This window comes from Ceratina calcarata, unplaced genomic scaffold (assembly GCF_001652005.2).
Source record: "Ceratina calcarata isolate Rehan_Ccalc_2016 unplaced genomic scaffold, ASM165200v1 scaffold511.2, whole genome shotgun sequence".
Classification (NCBI taxonomy): domain Eukaryota; kingdom Metazoa; phylum Arthropoda; class Insecta; order Hymenoptera; family Apidae; genus Ceratina; species Ceratina calcarata.
In genome coordinates this window covers 88,583-103,941 of record NW_017175646.1, presented here as the reverse complement: position 1 = coordinate 103,941, position 15,359 = coordinate 88,583, and the positions used below count along the sequence as shown (strand labels likewise).

General features: G+C 37.2%; 7 protein-coding genes across 15 annotated transcripts; 5 read left to right on the top strand and 2 right to left on the bottom strand.

Moving 5' to 3' along the window:
* Positions 1–19: 19 nt before the first annotated feature.
* Positions 20–908, top strand: LOC108628191 (putative 28S ribosomal protein S25, mitochondrial). Its single transcript, XM_018029942.2, has 3 exons — positions 20–253; positions 333–439; positions 600–908. Exons 1-3 carry the CDS (start codon positions 117–119, stop codon positions 869–871), a joined length of 516 nt encoding a protein of 171 aa, XP_017885431.1. The 5' UTR covers positions 20–116; the 3' UTR covers positions 872–908.
* A 153-nt stretch (positions 909–1,061) lies between these two features.
* LOC108628192 (putative 28S ribosomal protein S25, mitochondrial) lies at positions 1,062–2,012 on the top strand. Its single transcript, XM_018029943.2, has 3 exons — positions 1,062–1,357; positions 1,437–1,543; positions 1,704–2,012. Exons 1-3 carry the CDS (start codon positions 1,221–1,223, stop codon positions 1,973–1,975), a joined length of 516 nt encoding a protein of 171 aa, XP_017885432.1. The 5' UTR covers positions 1,062–1,220; the 3' UTR covers positions 1,976–2,012.
* Positions 2,013–2,321: 309 nt separating this feature from the next.
* On the bottom strand, positions 2,322–4,112 carry LOC108628206 (putative RNA-binding protein 18). The gene is made up of 5 exons (XM_018029973.2): positions 3,817–4,112; positions 3,620–3,717; positions 3,202–3,415; positions 3,043–3,119; positions 2,322–2,985 (listed from the first exon to the last, which is right to left on the bottom strand). Exons 1-5 carry the CDS (start codon positions 3,820–3,822, stop codon positions 2,766–2,768), a joined length of 615 nt encoding a protein of 204 aa, XP_017885462.1. The 5' UTR covers positions 3,823–4,112; the 3' UTR covers positions 2,322–2,765.
* A 61-nt stretch (positions 4,113–4,173) lies between these two features.
* Positions 4,174–6,990, top strand: LOC108628205 (succinate--hydroxymethylglutarate CoA-transferase). Its single transcript, XM_018029970.2, has 4 exons — positions 4,174–4,265; positions 4,411–4,598; positions 5,650–6,651; positions 6,720–6,990. Exons 2-4 carry the CDS (start codon positions 4,551–4,553, stop codon positions 6,948–6,950), a joined length of 1,281 nt encoding a protein of 426 aa, XP_017885459.1. The 5' UTR covers positions 4,174–4,265; positions 4,411–4,550; the 3' UTR covers positions 6,951–6,990.
* On the top strand, positions 5,098–7,822 carry LOC108628207 (protein phosphatase 1 regulatory subunit INH3-like). 2 transcript variants are annotated; one of them, XM_018029974.2, is made up of 5 exons: positions 5,098–5,316; positions 7,177–7,285; positions 7,422–7,561; positions 7,661–7,720; positions 7,798–7,822. In XM_018029974.2, exons 1-4 carry the CDS (start codon positions 5,230–5,232, stop codon positions 7,709–7,711), a joined length of 387 nt encoding a protein of 128 aa, XP_017885463.1. In that variant the 5' UTR covers positions 5,098–5,229; the 3' UTR covers positions 7,712–7,720; positions 7,798–7,822. The 2 variants fall into 2 exon arrangements, 1 of the variants encoding a protein (XP_017885463.1); XR_001916777.2 differs by having other exon boundaries at positions 5,101–5,316; positions 7,643–7,720.
* A 193-nt stretch (positions 7,823–8,015) lies between these two features.
* LOC108628186 (E3 ubiquitin-protein ligase PPP1R11-like) lies at positions 8,016–13,723 on the top strand. 6 transcript variants are annotated; one of them, XM_026816297.1, is made up of 4 exons: positions 8,016–8,159; positions 8,296–8,435; positions 8,535–8,594; positions 13,576–13,723. In XM_026816297.1, exons 1-3 carry the CDS (start codon positions 8,138–8,140, stop codon positions 8,583–8,585), a joined length of 213 nt encoding a protein of 70 aa, XP_026672098.1. In that variant the 5' UTR covers positions 8,016–8,137; the 3' UTR covers positions 8,586–8,594; positions 13,576–13,723. The 6 variants fall into 6 exon arrangements, 3 of the variants coding, with proteins under 3 accessions (XP_026672098.1, XP_026672097.1, XP_026672096.1); XM_026816296.1 differs by lacking the exon at positions 13,576–13,723 and adding an exon at positions 9,809–10,353; XM_026816295.1 differs by lacking the exon at positions 13,576–13,723 and adding an exon at positions 8,672–8,696 and having other exon boundaries at positions 8,017–8,159.
* On the bottom strand, positions 10,442–15,270 carry Fbw5 (F-box and WD repeat domain containing 5). Of its 3 annotated transcripts, none has more exons than XM_026816293.1 (10): positions 14,358–15,270; positions 13,891–14,048; positions 13,546–13,723; positions 13,193–13,385; positions 12,914–13,111; positions 12,667–12,845; positions 12,205–12,523; positions 11,232–11,444; positions 10,940–11,151; positions 10,442–10,815 (listed from the first exon to the last, which is right to left on the bottom strand). In XM_026816293.1, exons 1-10 carry the CDS (start codon positions 14,647–14,649, stop codon positions 10,808–10,810), a joined length of 1,950 nt encoding a protein of 649 aa, XP_026672094.1. In that variant the 5' UTR covers positions 14,650–15,270; the 3' UTR covers positions 10,442–10,807. The 3 variants fall into 3 exon arrangements, with proteins under 3 accessions (XP_026672094.1, XP_017885455.1, XP_017885457.1); XM_018029966.2 differs by having other exon boundaries at positions 10,442–11,151; positions 14,358–15,044; positions 15,092–15,270; XM_018029968.2 differs by having other exon boundaries at positions 10,442–11,151; positions 14,358–15,028; positions 15,092–15,270.
* Between the last annotated feature and the right edge of the window lie 89 nt (positions 15,271–15,359).

Below are 15,359 nucleotides of genomic sequence, written 5' to 3'. Positions count from 1 at the left end.
CTGTGTTCACGGAACAGATGATCACAGATTATTCTCAACAATCTCAACGTGCGTGAACAGTAAACACGACGGAAAGAATAGTATAGTTTCCGATTTTTTTAAAAAAATCAGCAAGAATGCCGTTTATGATAGGTAGGTCGCCTATACGGAGGACTGTAAATTACTTAAATGCTGGTAGATTAATATTGAAAAATGAAATCCAAATATTTTCCGTCAATTATAATACACACGGGGACCATCACAAAGGTACCAGGTAAATTTTCTAAACATTTCAACGTGTTTTAGTATATCGCATTAATGATAATCAATATAACTAATACACTTGATTTAAGGGATTTTGTATTTTGGCATTTGAGCCAGGTTCAATACAAGAATCCAAATGTGCAAGTTATAACTTTCAAAAATATGACGCCCACACCGTTTATTACATGTTATTACGGTATGTACTGTTTTGATGGCTTCTAAGTATTTTGTATTGAGAGAAATGCTGTTTCAGAGAAAAATGTAATGGCTCTGAAATAGCATTATACGAATAGGACTAGAGTTAAATCGTTAGAACGATATAGAAAAATATTGATCTCTTTTTAAATTCTACGCAGACAATGGAAAGAGAATGTTAATCGATCTAGACAGTAGGAGTAAAGAAGATATACTGCATCATCTAACCAAAGTAGTCGGTAAATCCAGTGAAACCTTACTGCAGGAGAGTATAACAATGAAGAAGAAAGACAATCCTGCTAATTTTGGCGTCGGTTGCCTAAGGAGTTGTATGTGCTTAATACCAGGCCAAGTGCCATGTCCTGCCATAGTACCTCTGCCTTATCACATGCGTGGAAAATATAGAAATGGTCCGCCAGAGGATGAATTGTAATTTTAAAAATTATATTACAAACAAAAAATAAATTTTATTATAGTAAATATTTAGTATCACGTTTACTTAAATAATTGTACTTTTAGTTTCTTAAGTTTATGTACATGTACTTTTGTATTGTAATATATATATACATATATATAACACTACTACCACCATCAACCTCCACGAATTGCACTAATACGTCTATATAAAATCCATATAAAATCGTGACCGTACGATCAGTATTTCGACTGTGTTCACGGAACAGATGATCACAGATTATTCTCAACAATCTCAACGTGCGTGAACAGTAAACACGACGGAAAGAATAGTATAGTTTCCGATTTTTTTAAAAAAATCAGCAAGAATGCCGTTTATGATAGGTAGGTCGCCTATACGGAGGACTGTAAATTACTTAAATGCTGGTAGATTAATATTGAAAAATGAAATCCAAATATTTTCCGTCAATTATAATACACACGGGGACCATCACAAAGGTACCAGGTAAATTTTCTAAACATTTCAACGTGTTTTAGTATATCGCATTAATGATAATCAATATAACTAATACACTTGATTTAAGGGATTTTGTATTTTGGCATTTGAGCCAGGTTCAATACAAGAATCCAAATGTGCAAGTTATAACTTTCAAAAATATGACGCCCACACCGTTTATTACATGTTATTACGGTATGTACTGTTTTGATGGCTTCTAAGTATTTTGTATTGAGAGAAATGCTGTTTCAGAGAAAAATGTAATGGCTCTGAAATAGCATTATACGAATAGGACTAGAGTTAAATCGTTAGAACGATATAGAAAAATATTGATCTCTTTTTAAATTCTACGCAGACAATGGAAAGAGAATGTTAATCGATCTAGACAGTAGGAGTAAAGAAGATATACTGCATCATCTAACCAAAGTAGTCGGTAAATCCAGTGAAACCTTACTGCAGGAGAGTATAACAATGAAGAAGAAAGACAATCCTGCTAATTTTGGCGTCGGTTGCCTAAGGAGTTGTATGTGCTTAATACCAGGCCAAGTGCCATGTCCTGCCATAGTACCTCTGCCTTATCACATGCGTGGAAAATATAGAAATGGTCCGCCAGAGGATGAATTGTAATTTTAAAAATTATATTACAAACAAAAAATAAATTTTATTATAGTAAATATTTAGTATCACGTTTACTTAAATAATTGTACTTTTAGTTTCTTAAGTTTATGTACATGTACTTTTGTATTGTAATATATATATACATATATATATATATATATATCTGTTTATTATAAAAAGATATCAGAGATTACGAAAATACCTGTACATCAATGTACAATACATATGAAGCATTACATTGTCAATCAAGATATTTCTGCATGTAGAGTGCAATCTCTCATTTCATCGTAGGAATCATGTTGTAACAGTAGAAAAACAGCTAAAAGCAGACTGAATCGAAAGATGTAAGACGATGTGACAAAAGCGATTTAATGATTGTTCAAATGGAAAACATAAATTATATAAATATTAACTAAACGGTCATGGAACGAACGGTCAGTGATAAGAATTCGGGGTGTAGAGTACTCAATCCGAGGGTTGAGTTGGCTAGTAATCATTTTGGATCCAGTCGGGATTTCGGGAGTTCGTGAAGCTCGGGTATCCGCGATTTTGAGTAGGTTTCGCTTCAATTCGATTCTGGTCGACAGCCCGAAAAGCATGCTTGCATGAGTAAAAACTTAGGTCAGACAAGAAACATGCTTCCGTTTTGAGTACCCAAATATTACAGACTTTCAAGATTTCGGCCTGAAGTCGAGTAAATTTCCCGAGTGAACCCGAATTGTCGGGTAACCGCACACAAAAATAGATCGGGTAGGTTTAATTGTAACGCTAACAAACAAATAAACGAAACGAATTCGAATTATCTCCTTGGCTTCTGACGGTTGTACGGCTTATTGTTGTGATACGAATGACTGCTGCGGTTGTGATAACGTGTAGACGTGGACGGTTTTGGATTCTCTGACTTTTGATACAGCTGTATTACAGGTGACCCATTTAAAGGCTTGTTCAGTTCAAACTCTTCTTCAGATTCTTTCATTAATTTCAGTTTCGCCTCTATCGCTTGAATCGCTGTCTCTCGACTACAAAAGTAATTAAGATTAAAACCTGTATCGTATCAATTTGTATAAACAATTTACCTGATTCTTTTGTCCTCCTTTTTAGCTCCGGCTAGGGCAGGTATATCTATTTTAGGTTTTGGCTTGTCCATGTCAGACTTGAACGAGTAAACGAATAAATGAATATTGGTATTGTTTGCATTATGCTTACGTTTATTACTAAGATTACTGAATAGCTACCTCTGTCACGCTGTGAGCCCATCTGACGATGATATTTTTAGCCCCTACTTTCAAGTTATGTAAAGCATCTTTGGCTGCCTTAGCATCTTCGACAGATTTATATGTAACGAATGCGTATCCTCTTGGCTGACCAGCTTGGGGGCCTGATCGGTGAAACAGCAGGTCGAACTTTTCGATTGTTCCATGTTTTTGAACAAGTTTTAGGAGTTGGTACCAGTTAACAAATAAACAGTTAGGTTTTTCATTGAACAAACATAGTTTGAGAATTATGTATTAGAAGAATGATTAAAATCCGGGAACTTTTCATAATTATAATATTCTTACTACACTAATATAAAAATATAGCAAACACAAGATAGTGGAGGAACGATTCGAGTTAAAAATACCGTAGATCAATAGAATCTGAGTAAATACTTACTCATTAATTCTTAAATCCAAGTTGCCCACCCATAATCTCCTGTCCTCCACTTGATTCGACTTTATAGGTTCTAACGGCAAAGGAACTTTTGCAACTGGCTGAAAGTATTTACGAAAAAATCATGTTTATTAATGTTGCGACATAGCCACTACACGCACTCGTTCAAAGAGGTTAAACAATCATAAACAATGTCTTACCTCCATATTCAGTTTTAAAAAACCATTAAATTCACCGAACGGATCTTAAATGTTATTATTAATTTCAAAATTGCAGTTCCGTGTAAAATTGGGCATTAGACTTGAGGAATTTATACGAAATCGTACAAATGCGGCAGTTTAGCCGATCGTTCGCTCTCACGGATTTACTTATACGCATTTGACACGCATGCCGCGTATACGTATGCGCCCAAATACAGGCTTCAAAATTTTAAACATGGCGTCGTTTTTAACCGATTTCGAATGATGTCAGTATGAAATAAACGCGTCGTTAAATCGTATTCAACATCATATATACAGAGTTTAACCGTGCCATTTCGTCAGAGAAGAAATCCTTTTCGCAAATGGAGAGATCGACATCCGAGCCATCGGCCACTCAAGTACAGACGGAGACTGTTTTGAAAACGGATGAAACAGATTCAGCGGCCCAGGTATTTACGCATAATCTGTATTCATGTTATGTCGTTATTTCGTCACGATAAACACTTTTTGTTATTACTCAAAATCCTTTCTGATATCCCTGTAATACTTTGATAAATTGTGCAAACTCAATCAGCTATTATCAACTGTTATCAGCGTTATCAGCGTTAAAGTGTCCTCGATGTGTCCATGTGAGCAGTACGTTCGGTGTAATTAATCAATGAATACGTGCACATTATTGTAGCGGTGAAAGAATAATATAAAAGATTGTTTGCCATTACATATTGGTTACGACGATGCTCGCACTTGTGCCGAAATGGTCAAAATTAAGATTCTTATCGAACATCAAGAATCAAAGATAGGAACGATTCGAGTTAAAAATACCGTAGATCAATAGAATCTGAGTAAATACTTACTCATTAATTCTTAAATCCAAGTTGCCCACCCATAATCTCCTGTCCTCCACTTGATTCGACTTTATAGGTTCTAACGGCAAAGGAACTTTTGCAACTGGCTGAAAGTATTTACGAAAAAATCATGTTTATTAATGTTGCGACATAGCCACTACACGCACTCGTTCAAAGAGGTTAAACAATCATAAACAATGTCTTACCTCCATATTCAGTTTTAAAAAACCATTAAATTCACCGAACGGATCTTAAATGTTATTATTAATTTCAAAATTGCAGTTCCGTGTAAAATTGGGCATTAGACTTGAGGAATTTATACGAAATCGTACAAATGCGGCAGTTTAGCCGATCGTTCGCTCTCACGGATTTACTTATACGCATTTGACACGCATGCCGCGTATACGTATGCGCCCAAATACAGGCTTCAAAATTTTAAACATGGCGTCGTTTTTAACCGATTTCGAATGATGTCAGTATGAAATAAACGCGTCGTTAAATCGTATTCAACATCATATATACAGAGTTTAACCGTGCCATTTCGTCAGAGAAGAAATCCTTTTCGCAAATGGAGAGATCGACATCCGAGCCATCGGCCACTCAAGTACAGACGGAGACTGTTTTGAAAACGGATGAAACAGATTCAGCGGCCCAGGTATTTACGCATAATCTGTATTCATGTTATGTCGTTATTTCGTCACGATAAACACTTTTTGTTATTACTCAAAATCCTTTCTGATATCCCTGTAATACTTTGATAAATTGTGCAAACTCAATCAGCTATTATCAACTGTTATCAGCGTTATCAGCGTTAAAGTGTCCTCGATGTGTCCATGTGAGCAGTACGTTCGGTGTAATTAATCAATGAATACGTGCACATTATTGTAGCGGTGAAAGAATAATATAAAAGATTGTTTGCCATTACATATTGGTTACGACGATGCTCGCACTTGTGCCGAAATGGTCAAAATTAAGATTCTTATCGAACATCAAGAATCAAAGATTTTCATGCACGAGCACCAAAAACGACAATTCGCCTTTGGCTGGAATTCGCGTTTTGGATCTGACGCGAATAATCGCGGGTCCCTATTGCACGATGATCCTCGGTGACCTAGGAGCGGAGATTCTGAAAGTCGAAAAACCAGGTACCGGGGACGAAGCACGAACATGGGGTCCACCATTCATTGAAGGGATCCAGGATGCTACTTATTTCCTCTCTATTAATAGAAACAAAAAGAGTATATGCATCGATTTGAAACAAGGGAAAGACATCATTTACGAGCTGGCAAAAAAATCTGACGTACTGATAGAAAATTATGTACCTGGGAAATTGAAAAAGTTAGGCTTGGGATATGAAGATGTCTCGAAAGTGGCACCACATCTTGTGTACTGTTCGATGACCGGTTATGGATACGATGGACCCTATTCCAGCAGGCCTGGATACGACGTGATCGCTGCTTCTATTGGAGGGTTGATGCATATGACCGGTCCGAAGGACGGAGCACCGTGCAAGGTAGGAGTAGCGATGACCGACGTAACAACGGGATTATACGCGCACGGTGCTATACTAGCGGCGTTGTATCAGAGAACGACGACTAACAAAGGCCAGTGGATTCAGTGTAATTTACTTTCGACTCAACTTGCCAGTTTAATCAACATTGGATCAAATTATCTGAACGTTGGCAAAGAAGCAACGAGATGGGGCTCGGAACACGAAAGCATCGTACCCTACGAAGCTTTTCCTACAAAAGATGGGTATATGACCGTCGGAACTGGGAGCGATCTACAGTTCCTGGATTTGCTTAAAAGAATGCGACTGACTGAATTGTCTGAGATCGATAAATACAAAAATAATAAATCGAGGGTAGCAAACAGAGAAGAGTTGTTGGCCATTCTCAGAAAAGAGTTCAAAATGAAGACGAATAAAGAATGGGAGGTTGTCTTCGAAGGTGCTTCGTTCCCGTATGGTCCCATAAATACGTTGAAACAGGTAAAATATTACGGATGTTCAGGCCCAGGAAAGAAGCCCGATAGTTTTTATACAAGAGAATTTTATAGGTTTTCGAAGATCCTCATGTAAAACACACGAGAATGGTCAAAGAGCTGGAGCATTCATCAGGAAAAACAGTGAAAGTCGTGGGACCTGCTGTAACGTACAGTTACGCTGTGAATAAAGTTCGATCTGCACCTCCTACAATGGGGCAGCATACCGACGAAATATTAAAAAATATCTTGAACTACACCGATAAGGAAATACAGACATTAAAGAAATGCAAAATTGTGCAATGAACGATATTTATAAAATAAATCGTATTTTTTAACTCGCAAATCATCCCTTACTTTTTATATGAAAATTATGTATCATTTCGTTACATACTTTTCATCGAATTATCAATGAATAATTCAAATAATGTACAATAAAACGTTTTTCGAATACAAGTGTTTTTCAATGCAATTTATTGAATTAATCTTTTTATATTTTATACACGTGTATGTTTAATGTTTTATTTTACAGGATGTCCCGACCGTTCGGTTGTGTCTCAGGAAACCGAAATCGAGTAAGAAAGTTCAATGGAAGCAAGGGACCGTGGATAACGAGCACATGAATAAGAAGAAATCTAAATGTAAGTTATCACCGTGTATGTACATGTCGTATAATAGAAAAAAAAAGCTTGATTATACGAGATAAGTTATTTGTACGTAAATTTAAATGGCATAGTTAAACGCCTCGCCTTGTATTCGCATGAAAATTCGTTTCAGGTTGTTGTATATACGAAAAGTCTCGAAGTTTCGACGAAAGTAGTTCCGAAGACAGCGATGACGACGAATGCGAACATTGTCATGGACACAAAGATGCCCATAAAAAGATTCCTCAGCACAATCCAGATAAACCTATGAAGGTAAGACACCGCACCAGGTAAACAACATTTTCTCAAAACAAATGTGTATAAAAATTGTTGGAGTCTTTCTAACTGTTTCAGATTCGATAATTCGTTCAGACGAGCAGGCTTACTTTTGCCGAATCAATGTTGTATAGAAGAAAAGTGTAAAGAAACTAGGTATGTAGCTCAATTAATTATTTATAAATGTAATATTAGAATTGCGTAGTATTTACATGGTTCAAATTATTTTCCAGTTCAATTCGATTATGTCGATCAAAAGTAATTACAATTTTAAATACAATTTCATCGTTATTCGTCCTATTAACGTTGACAGCTTTTATCGCAAGTTTCACTTGCAATGTTTTTATTCTTGAAACCTAGACGAATATTGATAGCGAATGTGATTATTAAAACTGAAAGGAGAATATAAATCTTTATCAATCGCTCGTTACACATTTAATCTTTTTATATTTTATACACGTGTATGTTTAATGTTTTATTTTACAGGATGTCCCGACCGTTCGGTTGTGTCTCAGGAAACCGAAATCGAGTAAGAAAGTTCAATGGAAGCAAGGGACCGTGGATAACGAGCACATGAATAAGAAGAAATCTAAATGTAAGTTATCACCGTGTATGTACATGTCGTATAATAGAAAAAAAAAGCTTGATTATACGAGATAAGTTATTTGTACGTAAATTTAAATGGCATAGTTAAACGCCTCGCCTTGTATTCGCATGAAAATTCGTTTCAGGTTGTTGTATATACGAAAAGTCTCGAAGTTTCGACGAAAGTAGTTCCGAAGACAGCGATGACGACGAATGCGAACATTGTCATGGACACAAAGATGCCCATAAAAAGATTCCTCAGCACAATCCAGATAAACCTATGAAGGTAAGACACCGCACCAGGTAAACAACATTTTCTCAAAACAAATGTGTATAAAAATTGTTGGAGTCTTTCTAACTGTTTCAGATTCGATAATTCGTTCAGACGAGCAGGCTTACTTTTGCCGAATCAATGTTGTATAGAAGAAAAGTGTAAAGAAACTAGGTATGTAGCTCAATTAATTATTTATAAATGTAATATTAGAATTGCGTAGTATTTACATGGTTCAAATTATTTTCCAGTTCAATTCGATTATGTCGATCAAAAGTAATTACAATTTTAAATACAATTTCATCGTTATTCGTCCTATTAACGTTGACAGCTTTTATCGCAAGTTTCACTTGCAATGTTTTTATTCTTGAAACCTAGACGAATATTGATAGCGAATGTGATTATTAAAACTGAAAGGAGAATATAAATCTTTATCAATCGCTCGTTACACATTTTAAGGATGTATAGACTATACACTTAAACAATGCTAGCATGTTGAATTTGTTATTATAGATTCCTATTACTATAAAAAAGCTACCTGAAAAATTTTAAATCAATTCGTAGGTTTTTTGAAAAATTATAGTCACTTAAAATTTGCATGCACTCTTATTGATCAGCAGTAACCCAAAGAAAACTTTCTGGTATTTGGTGTGCAAGTTGGAAGAAACAACTCACTTGAGGAAATCCAAGCCTAAAAAGTCTGGAACATTTGACGATTTTTAGAATATATTTGGATATTTTTCGATATTTTGACGAAAAAAAAATTTTCGATTTTTCCGAGATTTTTCCCTTCAGATTTTGCAAAATTTTCGTCTTTTGCCAATAACTTACAAACCGTTGGACTTACGGGAAAATTGCATAGGACCTTTCTTGTAGAGGACGACGAGATCTACAATTTCCATATAAAAGTTTTTCGCTAGCTTCGATAGTTTACGAGTTATTAACGAAAAACGAAAAATCAGTTTTTTGCAAATTACTCGTAAACTATTCACGCTAACAAAAAACTTTTATATGGAAATTGTAGATCTCGCTGTCCTCTACAAAATGATCCTATACATTTTTTCGTAGGTCCACCGGTTTAGGAGTAATTGAGGAAAAACGAAATTTTTTGTCAAAAGTTCGCTGATTTGGCGGTGGAATGGTTGGATTTTCTCAAGACCTATAACATGCCGATTAATCATACTTAACTCATTAAATATCGAAGTTAGGAGAAAAAACAACTTTTATTTGAAGTATTTTTCGAAATTTTTGGGAATACTTTACTTTTAGGATTGACTGTATAGCCAATACATCCTTAATGTTCGTAGCCAGTCAATTTGTTGTTAATAAGTAGTAATCGATCATAAATAACTATACATCTGTTTCCGTTGAACGTAATAAAACAATAGACACGAGGATAGAACGAGTGTCCAAGTGGGAGACCCTTTGAGCTTATACTACTCGAGGCATGGACACAAGTTCCATATACGTCGAAAGTGTAAATCAGGGGACACCAAAGTGGTCGAGTATCGTAGTTGTGCTGTGAAAGAAATGGGATGTAGCTACCCTGTGGACTACACCTTTAACGCTTGAGAAGGAGAGGCGATCGAGAAAACTCCTTCAAAGCATATTTCTTCCATCTTTTATGGGATACAAAAATACATTGGACGCTCGACCTACTCTTTTATGTCTATGAGTAAAACTAATTATAGTTCCTACGCTCATACAGCTACCCAAAACGATTCCCGATTCGAAGTCGAAAATCATTTTTGGTAGCTGTACAGAGCATATTATTACTTGGGAATGATCGAGTAGTTTAAAAAAAAAGATCAAATTGCAATTATGACGAAACTTTACTGATATGCAGACAGTTACAAGAACTGTAATTATTAATTATGTACTGTATACTTATTTTACACGTATTACAATCTAAGAACAGATATGCGTGACAGAATATTGTGCTCCTTCATTTTTACTGCTCCGGCCACTGACACATTTGACATTTATCTTTGAAATTAAGATAGTTTATATTACAATTCATCTTTACGATCATTAAAACATTTCATTTAAAGTTCCTCGTAAGTATTATATGTAATTACAGATAGAATAATTATTATTATTAGTACATTTCGATGATACATGTATAATACATTATGTATATAAAGAGTCTCGCTTTTTGTCTTCTTCCTTTGTGGACGTAAGACTTATTTTGTTAACAATCGAAATATATTTAAACACTTGTGTACCACCATCAAATTCCGAGTTAATTTGTTAACACGTAGATGTAGGATCGCTCAACCGAGATCGCGCCCCTGTGCCATTCGATCTTCCGCCTCGGGCAAAGATCTCTTATACAGCGTTTTTAAACGAAAACACACCGCTTCCACGAAATCGGCCGAGCAATCGAATTAACTTCCTATAGAAATGCGACGATAAAAAAGTAATTCAAGCGTATACTTAAATGGGGAATTTAATAGTCTTTAACGGGTCGATATTGGTACCGGTTTGTCGAAACTTTCGCCTGTGTCTTACTTCCATACCTCTGGGAAACGAGTCTTCCTCGAAATTCAGCGAACGTATCGAGGCTCGACTTCGCCAAACTTTCACGGTATGATCATCACTGGTAGTTATCAAAAATTCCGGATCGCGCGGATTGAAAGCGACGGAGTTAACGACACCGGCATGAGGGAATTTCGCTAGGCATATGCCGTAATGTCTGTCCCAGATGTATCCATGTTTATCTTCGGCACCGCTGGTAATTACGATCTCATTATTGAAAATGTTAGTTAAAATCTTACTGTCAATGCGGATATAATACGTAGAACGTCTCACCTCGCTACGTAATCGTCGCACACGTCGAGAAAGATGTAAAAACACTCGTTGTTCGGTGTATAGGCTTTGTGAGCTCTTAGCATTGTGCCAACTTGCTTCAACGTCACTAGATCGATCACGTGTATGTCGATCTCTTGAGCAATAGGCGGAGGCTGCAACGGATTTGTAATGACGCAGCCTTGTGGCCATGGCCTTGTATTCACGTACAGATATCTGAGGACATTTATAATATCACGTGTATTCGATGTTCATTTGAAACAGCGAGGACGGCACAGTTACGTGACAGGGTTGCAGATTCTTTAATTCGAATATCTTCCAATTAAGCTAATTAAATAATTTTAATTCTTAATTAGTCAAATCCGAATAAAAAACGGGACGTCAATTGCCAATTGGTGTTCAATCGAATTAAAGATTTAATCATTTATTTGCAACCCTGATACATGGTCTGTTCGGGAAGTGTCCGACCTTGTGCTGTAGCGGGAAGAAGTATCATTCCTGGTTAATATCAATGATGTCCTTTGGAAGCCACAACGTTCTTCCAACGATCCTTCCGCTTACGGAAACTCTTCTTAAAATCATCTTTACAAATAACGAACAAAATTCGCCGCTAATCTTTTTCCTTTGAGACGATTTCTTATTTTGGGAGACAAGCAGCAGTCGCAAGGAGTTATACCGAGCGAAGGTGCCATGTTTCACGAAAAATTGTTACACAACTAACATTTACTCAGTCATCGTAAAACGCGATGCTCATGAAGCGCTTTCGAATGACGGCATGCAGGGATCTGTCACATAGCTGTGCAATTTACAGTAAAAAGCAAAACATTTTTGCTCTTTACCGTATTAGGATGCCGCCTCTAATGCGAGCATGCGTTATCTACCCTAGCCCATTCAGGAACGAAGATATAAGCAAGGGTCGAATACTTTACGGACAGACCACGTACTTTGGATTTTTTACTACATACTAACTGCTGACCTATGATCCGGAGAAAGAGCCATTCCTATGATGTGACCGTGCAGATCTATCAAGTGATCCACCTTGTCGAATTGATCGGCTACGGAATCGTAATCCAACCAGTTCACCTCCTCCCTTTCTTGATCTCTTTCTTCCCTCTTCTGTTTGAACCTGTCGCGCAACGAAGGGCCCGGATCCACTCGTTTAGGAAACTTGACGTTCTTTATTCTCTTGAAGCCCACTTGATGCGGCGCGTACGTTTTCGACCCAGTCGTGAATATCAGGTACTTCTCGCCAGCATTCGATAATTCATCATCGCTCTCGACCACTTTCGGCGGTTCTGTAAATTCACACAGTGAGCAGAAATAGTGATCACTCGCAGAGTTGTCGGAGGGACTTCATTTTCTATAGGACCGATAATGAAGGAAGGTAGGGACATCCTCCGGCAACTATTCACTCGATCTGTACACAAATTTTGTTTACCTTTAGGTTCTGATTGATTGCATTCAGAATTTTCATCACTGTCCTCGTCATCCTCCTGCTTACTGCTTTTCTCCTTTTCTACTTCTCTGTATTCCTGATTATATTGTATAGGAGTGGCATACTCAAAACCGTCGCCAAGTTTCTTCCATTTCATAAATCCACCTTCCAGCGTTGTATACCTATGCATATTTCTTTTAATCGGACGGAATTCTTCTATGAACGCGATCGAGTCGTCTGATTAACTTACAGAAAGCTGGACGATGCGTAATGAACTAAAACTAGCGAATTGTCGGAACAAGGAGATGAGACATCATCACTCGTCGAAGTTCCGTTCTCCCCGTTAGCATTGGAAGTTGAAGGTTGCTCTTCGTGTTCGTTTTGCTCGGGTGTCAGACAATTTGCTACCATTATCGCGCGAACCGATGAGGCATTGCGATTATAAAACCTGAAATATGTAAGATTTTCGTATTTTCATGGTGCGAGCTATTTACCTATGCCATCAAAAATAATTTGTCGCATGTGGTACCTAAACAGTTGTGTCATAATAGGTACATGTTCGCTAGATGACTCTTGACTTGCCTTATTAAGCCACAGGAGACTAGTGTTAACTAAATGTGCCAACCAGTATAAATTTCCACTTAAGAGGTAATGTTCACTGTACCATGCACCAAACGTGTCGTTAGGCTTGTTTACTATTCTACATTGCAGCTCGAAATTAGCTGCAACAACAAAAATTAAATGATCGTCCATAATTGCTACTAACTGATCTACCGTTCAGAAATTCACTGTAGAATTTATTTCAGCATTTCACACGGTTTATGTGCATTCATAGGATTTTCGCTCACTGTATTTTGCTAGTAGCTTTGCAACGTCCCTTACGTGATAATTTAAATACAGCAATTTCTCCAGAAATCCCAAGGAAGCTTCCAAAGAGCGCGCCACACACGAGGAGTAAGGTGTCAGAGGAATTGAACTGTGAAAACTGTGTATATTTCCAGTTGAACGTTTTCATGTCGTGAAGGTACTTTATGCTACAAGGATATTTACTTTCCCAAACCTACAACACGAATCGTACAATAAATACACCGTATTATTAATATACGTAAAATGTACAATTGTAAAATAAATGCATGAAAATAGTATCAAAAAGAGGTTTTCGAACATTTTTAAAGGATCAGTAATCTGCAAAGTTTGACGACCCTGTTCTGAACTAAAGTGACTCACAAAAACATATCCGTCCTTCGAACAAGTGGCGAACATTTTTCCATTGTGCGAGAAACTAACGTGCAACACTTGGTGGCAATGTTCCGTAAGTAATTCCGTTTCTATCAGCGGTATATGATATGTTAAACGTTTGAACTCTCCCAGCCAAGAAGTTTTTCCTGCAAAAGTTGCCGTCGATGTAATGATACAAAATATAAATAGATTTTCATGCAAATTATAACAAATGAAAAATCGTGATTTCGACGAGCACTTCTCTCGTGATTTAAATATTGAAGTATTGTATTTTGAAGTGGTCTTTTTCTCAATATTAGGATTTATAAGATCTGCACGTTCCATTTATGAATGCGTTTCTAATTCCGCAGTCTAAATATAATAACAATTACTCTACATCGACGTGAACGGTTCGATTTTATTTTTAGTCCCGGAAAAAAGTACAACCTATTTATAAATAATATAGTAAAACAAACCTGGCTTGATGCCTATGTCCGGGTCTATTTTGTATGTCTGATAGAACAAGTCCTTCCAAAGAAATTCGTCGTGCGACACCCTGTACCACGACTTGCATACTTCTCCAGCAATTGTCAATTCCCGAGGTGTTAAATATTGAAAGATATTCAAGAGAACTGTATCCGGCATGTAATGCCAATCACTTCCTTGGCTCGTTGTCGAACCTTCGCTTTCATCTTCCGATTTATTGTTCGTTTCGTCCGCCTCATGCTTTTCCCCTGAATTTTCTTTGACACTCGTGCTGGTATCCATATCGAAACACTGTATGTATTTACTTTGCTTATCGGAACAGCTGATATCAGTAACGTAAACGGAACGTATACGAGTTGCACCAAAAATCTTTTCAGCTAATCCCGAATTTGAACAAACAGATTAAGATTAGAAGCTTGGATTTATGATTCTTTAACACGAAACCAGTATCACTTCTCGTAACAGCTGGCATTTCTAATTGTTAACGGTATTGTCAGCAGTTTTATCTCGTATCATGCTGGGCTGCCCAGTGCTCACTGTGTCTAGTGCCTTCACTGTCTGACTCTACGATCGCACATCGTATGTTCTACTTGATGAATTTGAAGGAGGACGGTGCATATAGTGGACCTAGTCTACTGCTGCCGAAGACACCTCACCTCAGCTGAAGCAGAGTACATCTAAATCTAATGTATATGATCTGTACCATAATACCAGCTGTGTGTACCTGTAGACAGACTGCAATCTAAGAAGCACACCCTTGTTTCTCTTCCATCAGTTTTAGTTTCAATATAATTATTACATATTATACGAAGGATGTTTTGAAGTTGCCAACGACAGGTGCAATTTCTCCTACCACGGGGAAAGGCACAGATGGTGCACTCTGGAGCTGAGTTTATCAGGCTTGATCGACGTCGGCCCTGCACGCACTCCCCCGTCGTCTTCTGTCACATCCCCCTCGTCATTAAGTCGACTGTGCGTCCTTTAGGTCCATG

Bases quoted from the DNA above. Each gene is read 5' to 3' on its own strand.
- LOC108628205 (XM_018029970.2), top strand. From the start codon at position 4,551: ATGCTCGCACTTGTGCCGAAATGGTCAAAATTAAGATTCTTATCGAAC. The intron at 4,599-5,649 runs ATCAAGAATCAA...TTCTTATCGAAC, and splicing joins AATTAAGATTCTTATCGAAC to ATCAAGAATCAAAGATTTTC. The intron at 6,652-6,719 runs GTAAAATATTAC...AGAATTTTATAG, and splicing joins CCATAAATACGTTGAAACAG to GTTTTCGAAGATCCTCATGT.
- LOC108628192 (XM_018029943.2), top strand. From the start codon at position 1,221: ATGCCGTTTATGATAGGTAGGTCGCCTATACGGAGGACTGTAAATTAC. The intron at 1,358-1,436 runs GTAAATTTTCTA...ACTTGATTTAAG, and splicing joins GACCATCACAAAGGTACCAG to GGATTTTGTATTTTGGCATT. The intron at 1,544-1,703 runs GTATGTACTGTT...AATTCTACGCAG, and splicing joins GTTTATTACATGTTATTACG to ACAATGGAAAGAGAATGTTA.
- LOC108628186 (XM_026816297.1), top strand. From the start codon at position 8,138: ATGAATAAGAAGAAATCTAAAT. The intron at 8,160-8,295 runs GTAAGTTATCAC...AATTCGTTTCAG, and splicing joins GAATAAGAAGAAATCTAAAT to GTTGTTGTATATACGAAAAG. The intron at 8,436-8,534 runs GTAAGACACCGC...TAATTCGTTCAG, and splicing joins ATCCAGATAAACCTATGAAG to ACGAGCAGGCTTACTTTTGC.
- LOC108628191 (XM_018029942.2), top strand. From the start codon at position 117: ATGCCGTTTATGATAGGTAGGTCGCCTATACGGAGGACTGTAAATTAC. The intron at 254-332 runs GTAAATTTTCTA...ACTTGATTTAAG, and splicing joins GACCATCACAAAGGTACCAG to GGATTTTGTATTTTGGCATT. The intron at 440-599 runs GTATGTACTGTT...AATTCTACGCAG, and splicing joins GTTTATTACATGTTATTACG to ACAATGGAAAGAGAATGTTA.
- LOC108628206 (XM_018029973.2), bottom strand. The intron at 3,416-3,619 runs GTAAGTATTTAC...ATTTGTTAACTG, and splicing joins TTGGATTTAAGAATTAATGA to GTACCAACTCCTAAAACTTG. The intron at 3,120-3,201 runs GTAGCTATTCAG...TACTCGTTCAAG, and splicing joins GGGCTCACAGCGTGACAGAG to TCTGACATGGACAAGCCAAA.
- Fbw5 (XM_018029966.2), bottom strand. From the start codon at position 14,649: ATGGATACCAGCACGAGTGTCAAAGAAAATTCAGGGGAAAAGCATGAG. The intron at 13,386-13,545 runs GTAAGGGACGTT...TTGTTGTTGCAG, and splicing joins TGCTGTATTTAAATTATCAC to CTAATTTCGAGCTGCAATGT. The intron at 13,112-13,192 runs GTACCACATGCG...TACATATTTCAG, and splicing joins ATTATGACACAACTGTTTAG to GTTTTATAATCGCAATGCCT.
- LOC108628207 (XM_018029974.2), top strand. From the start codon at position 5,230: ATGGAGAGATCGACATCCGAGCCATCGGCCACTCAAGTACAGACGGAG. The intron at 5,317-7,176 runs GTATTTACGCAT...TTTATTTTACAG, and splicing joins AAACAGATTCAGCGGCCCAG to GATGTCCCGACCGTTCGGTT. The intron at 7,562-7,660 runs GTAAGACACCGC...TAATTCGTTCAG, and splicing joins ATCCAGATAAACCTATGAAG to ACGAGCAGGCTTACTTTTGC.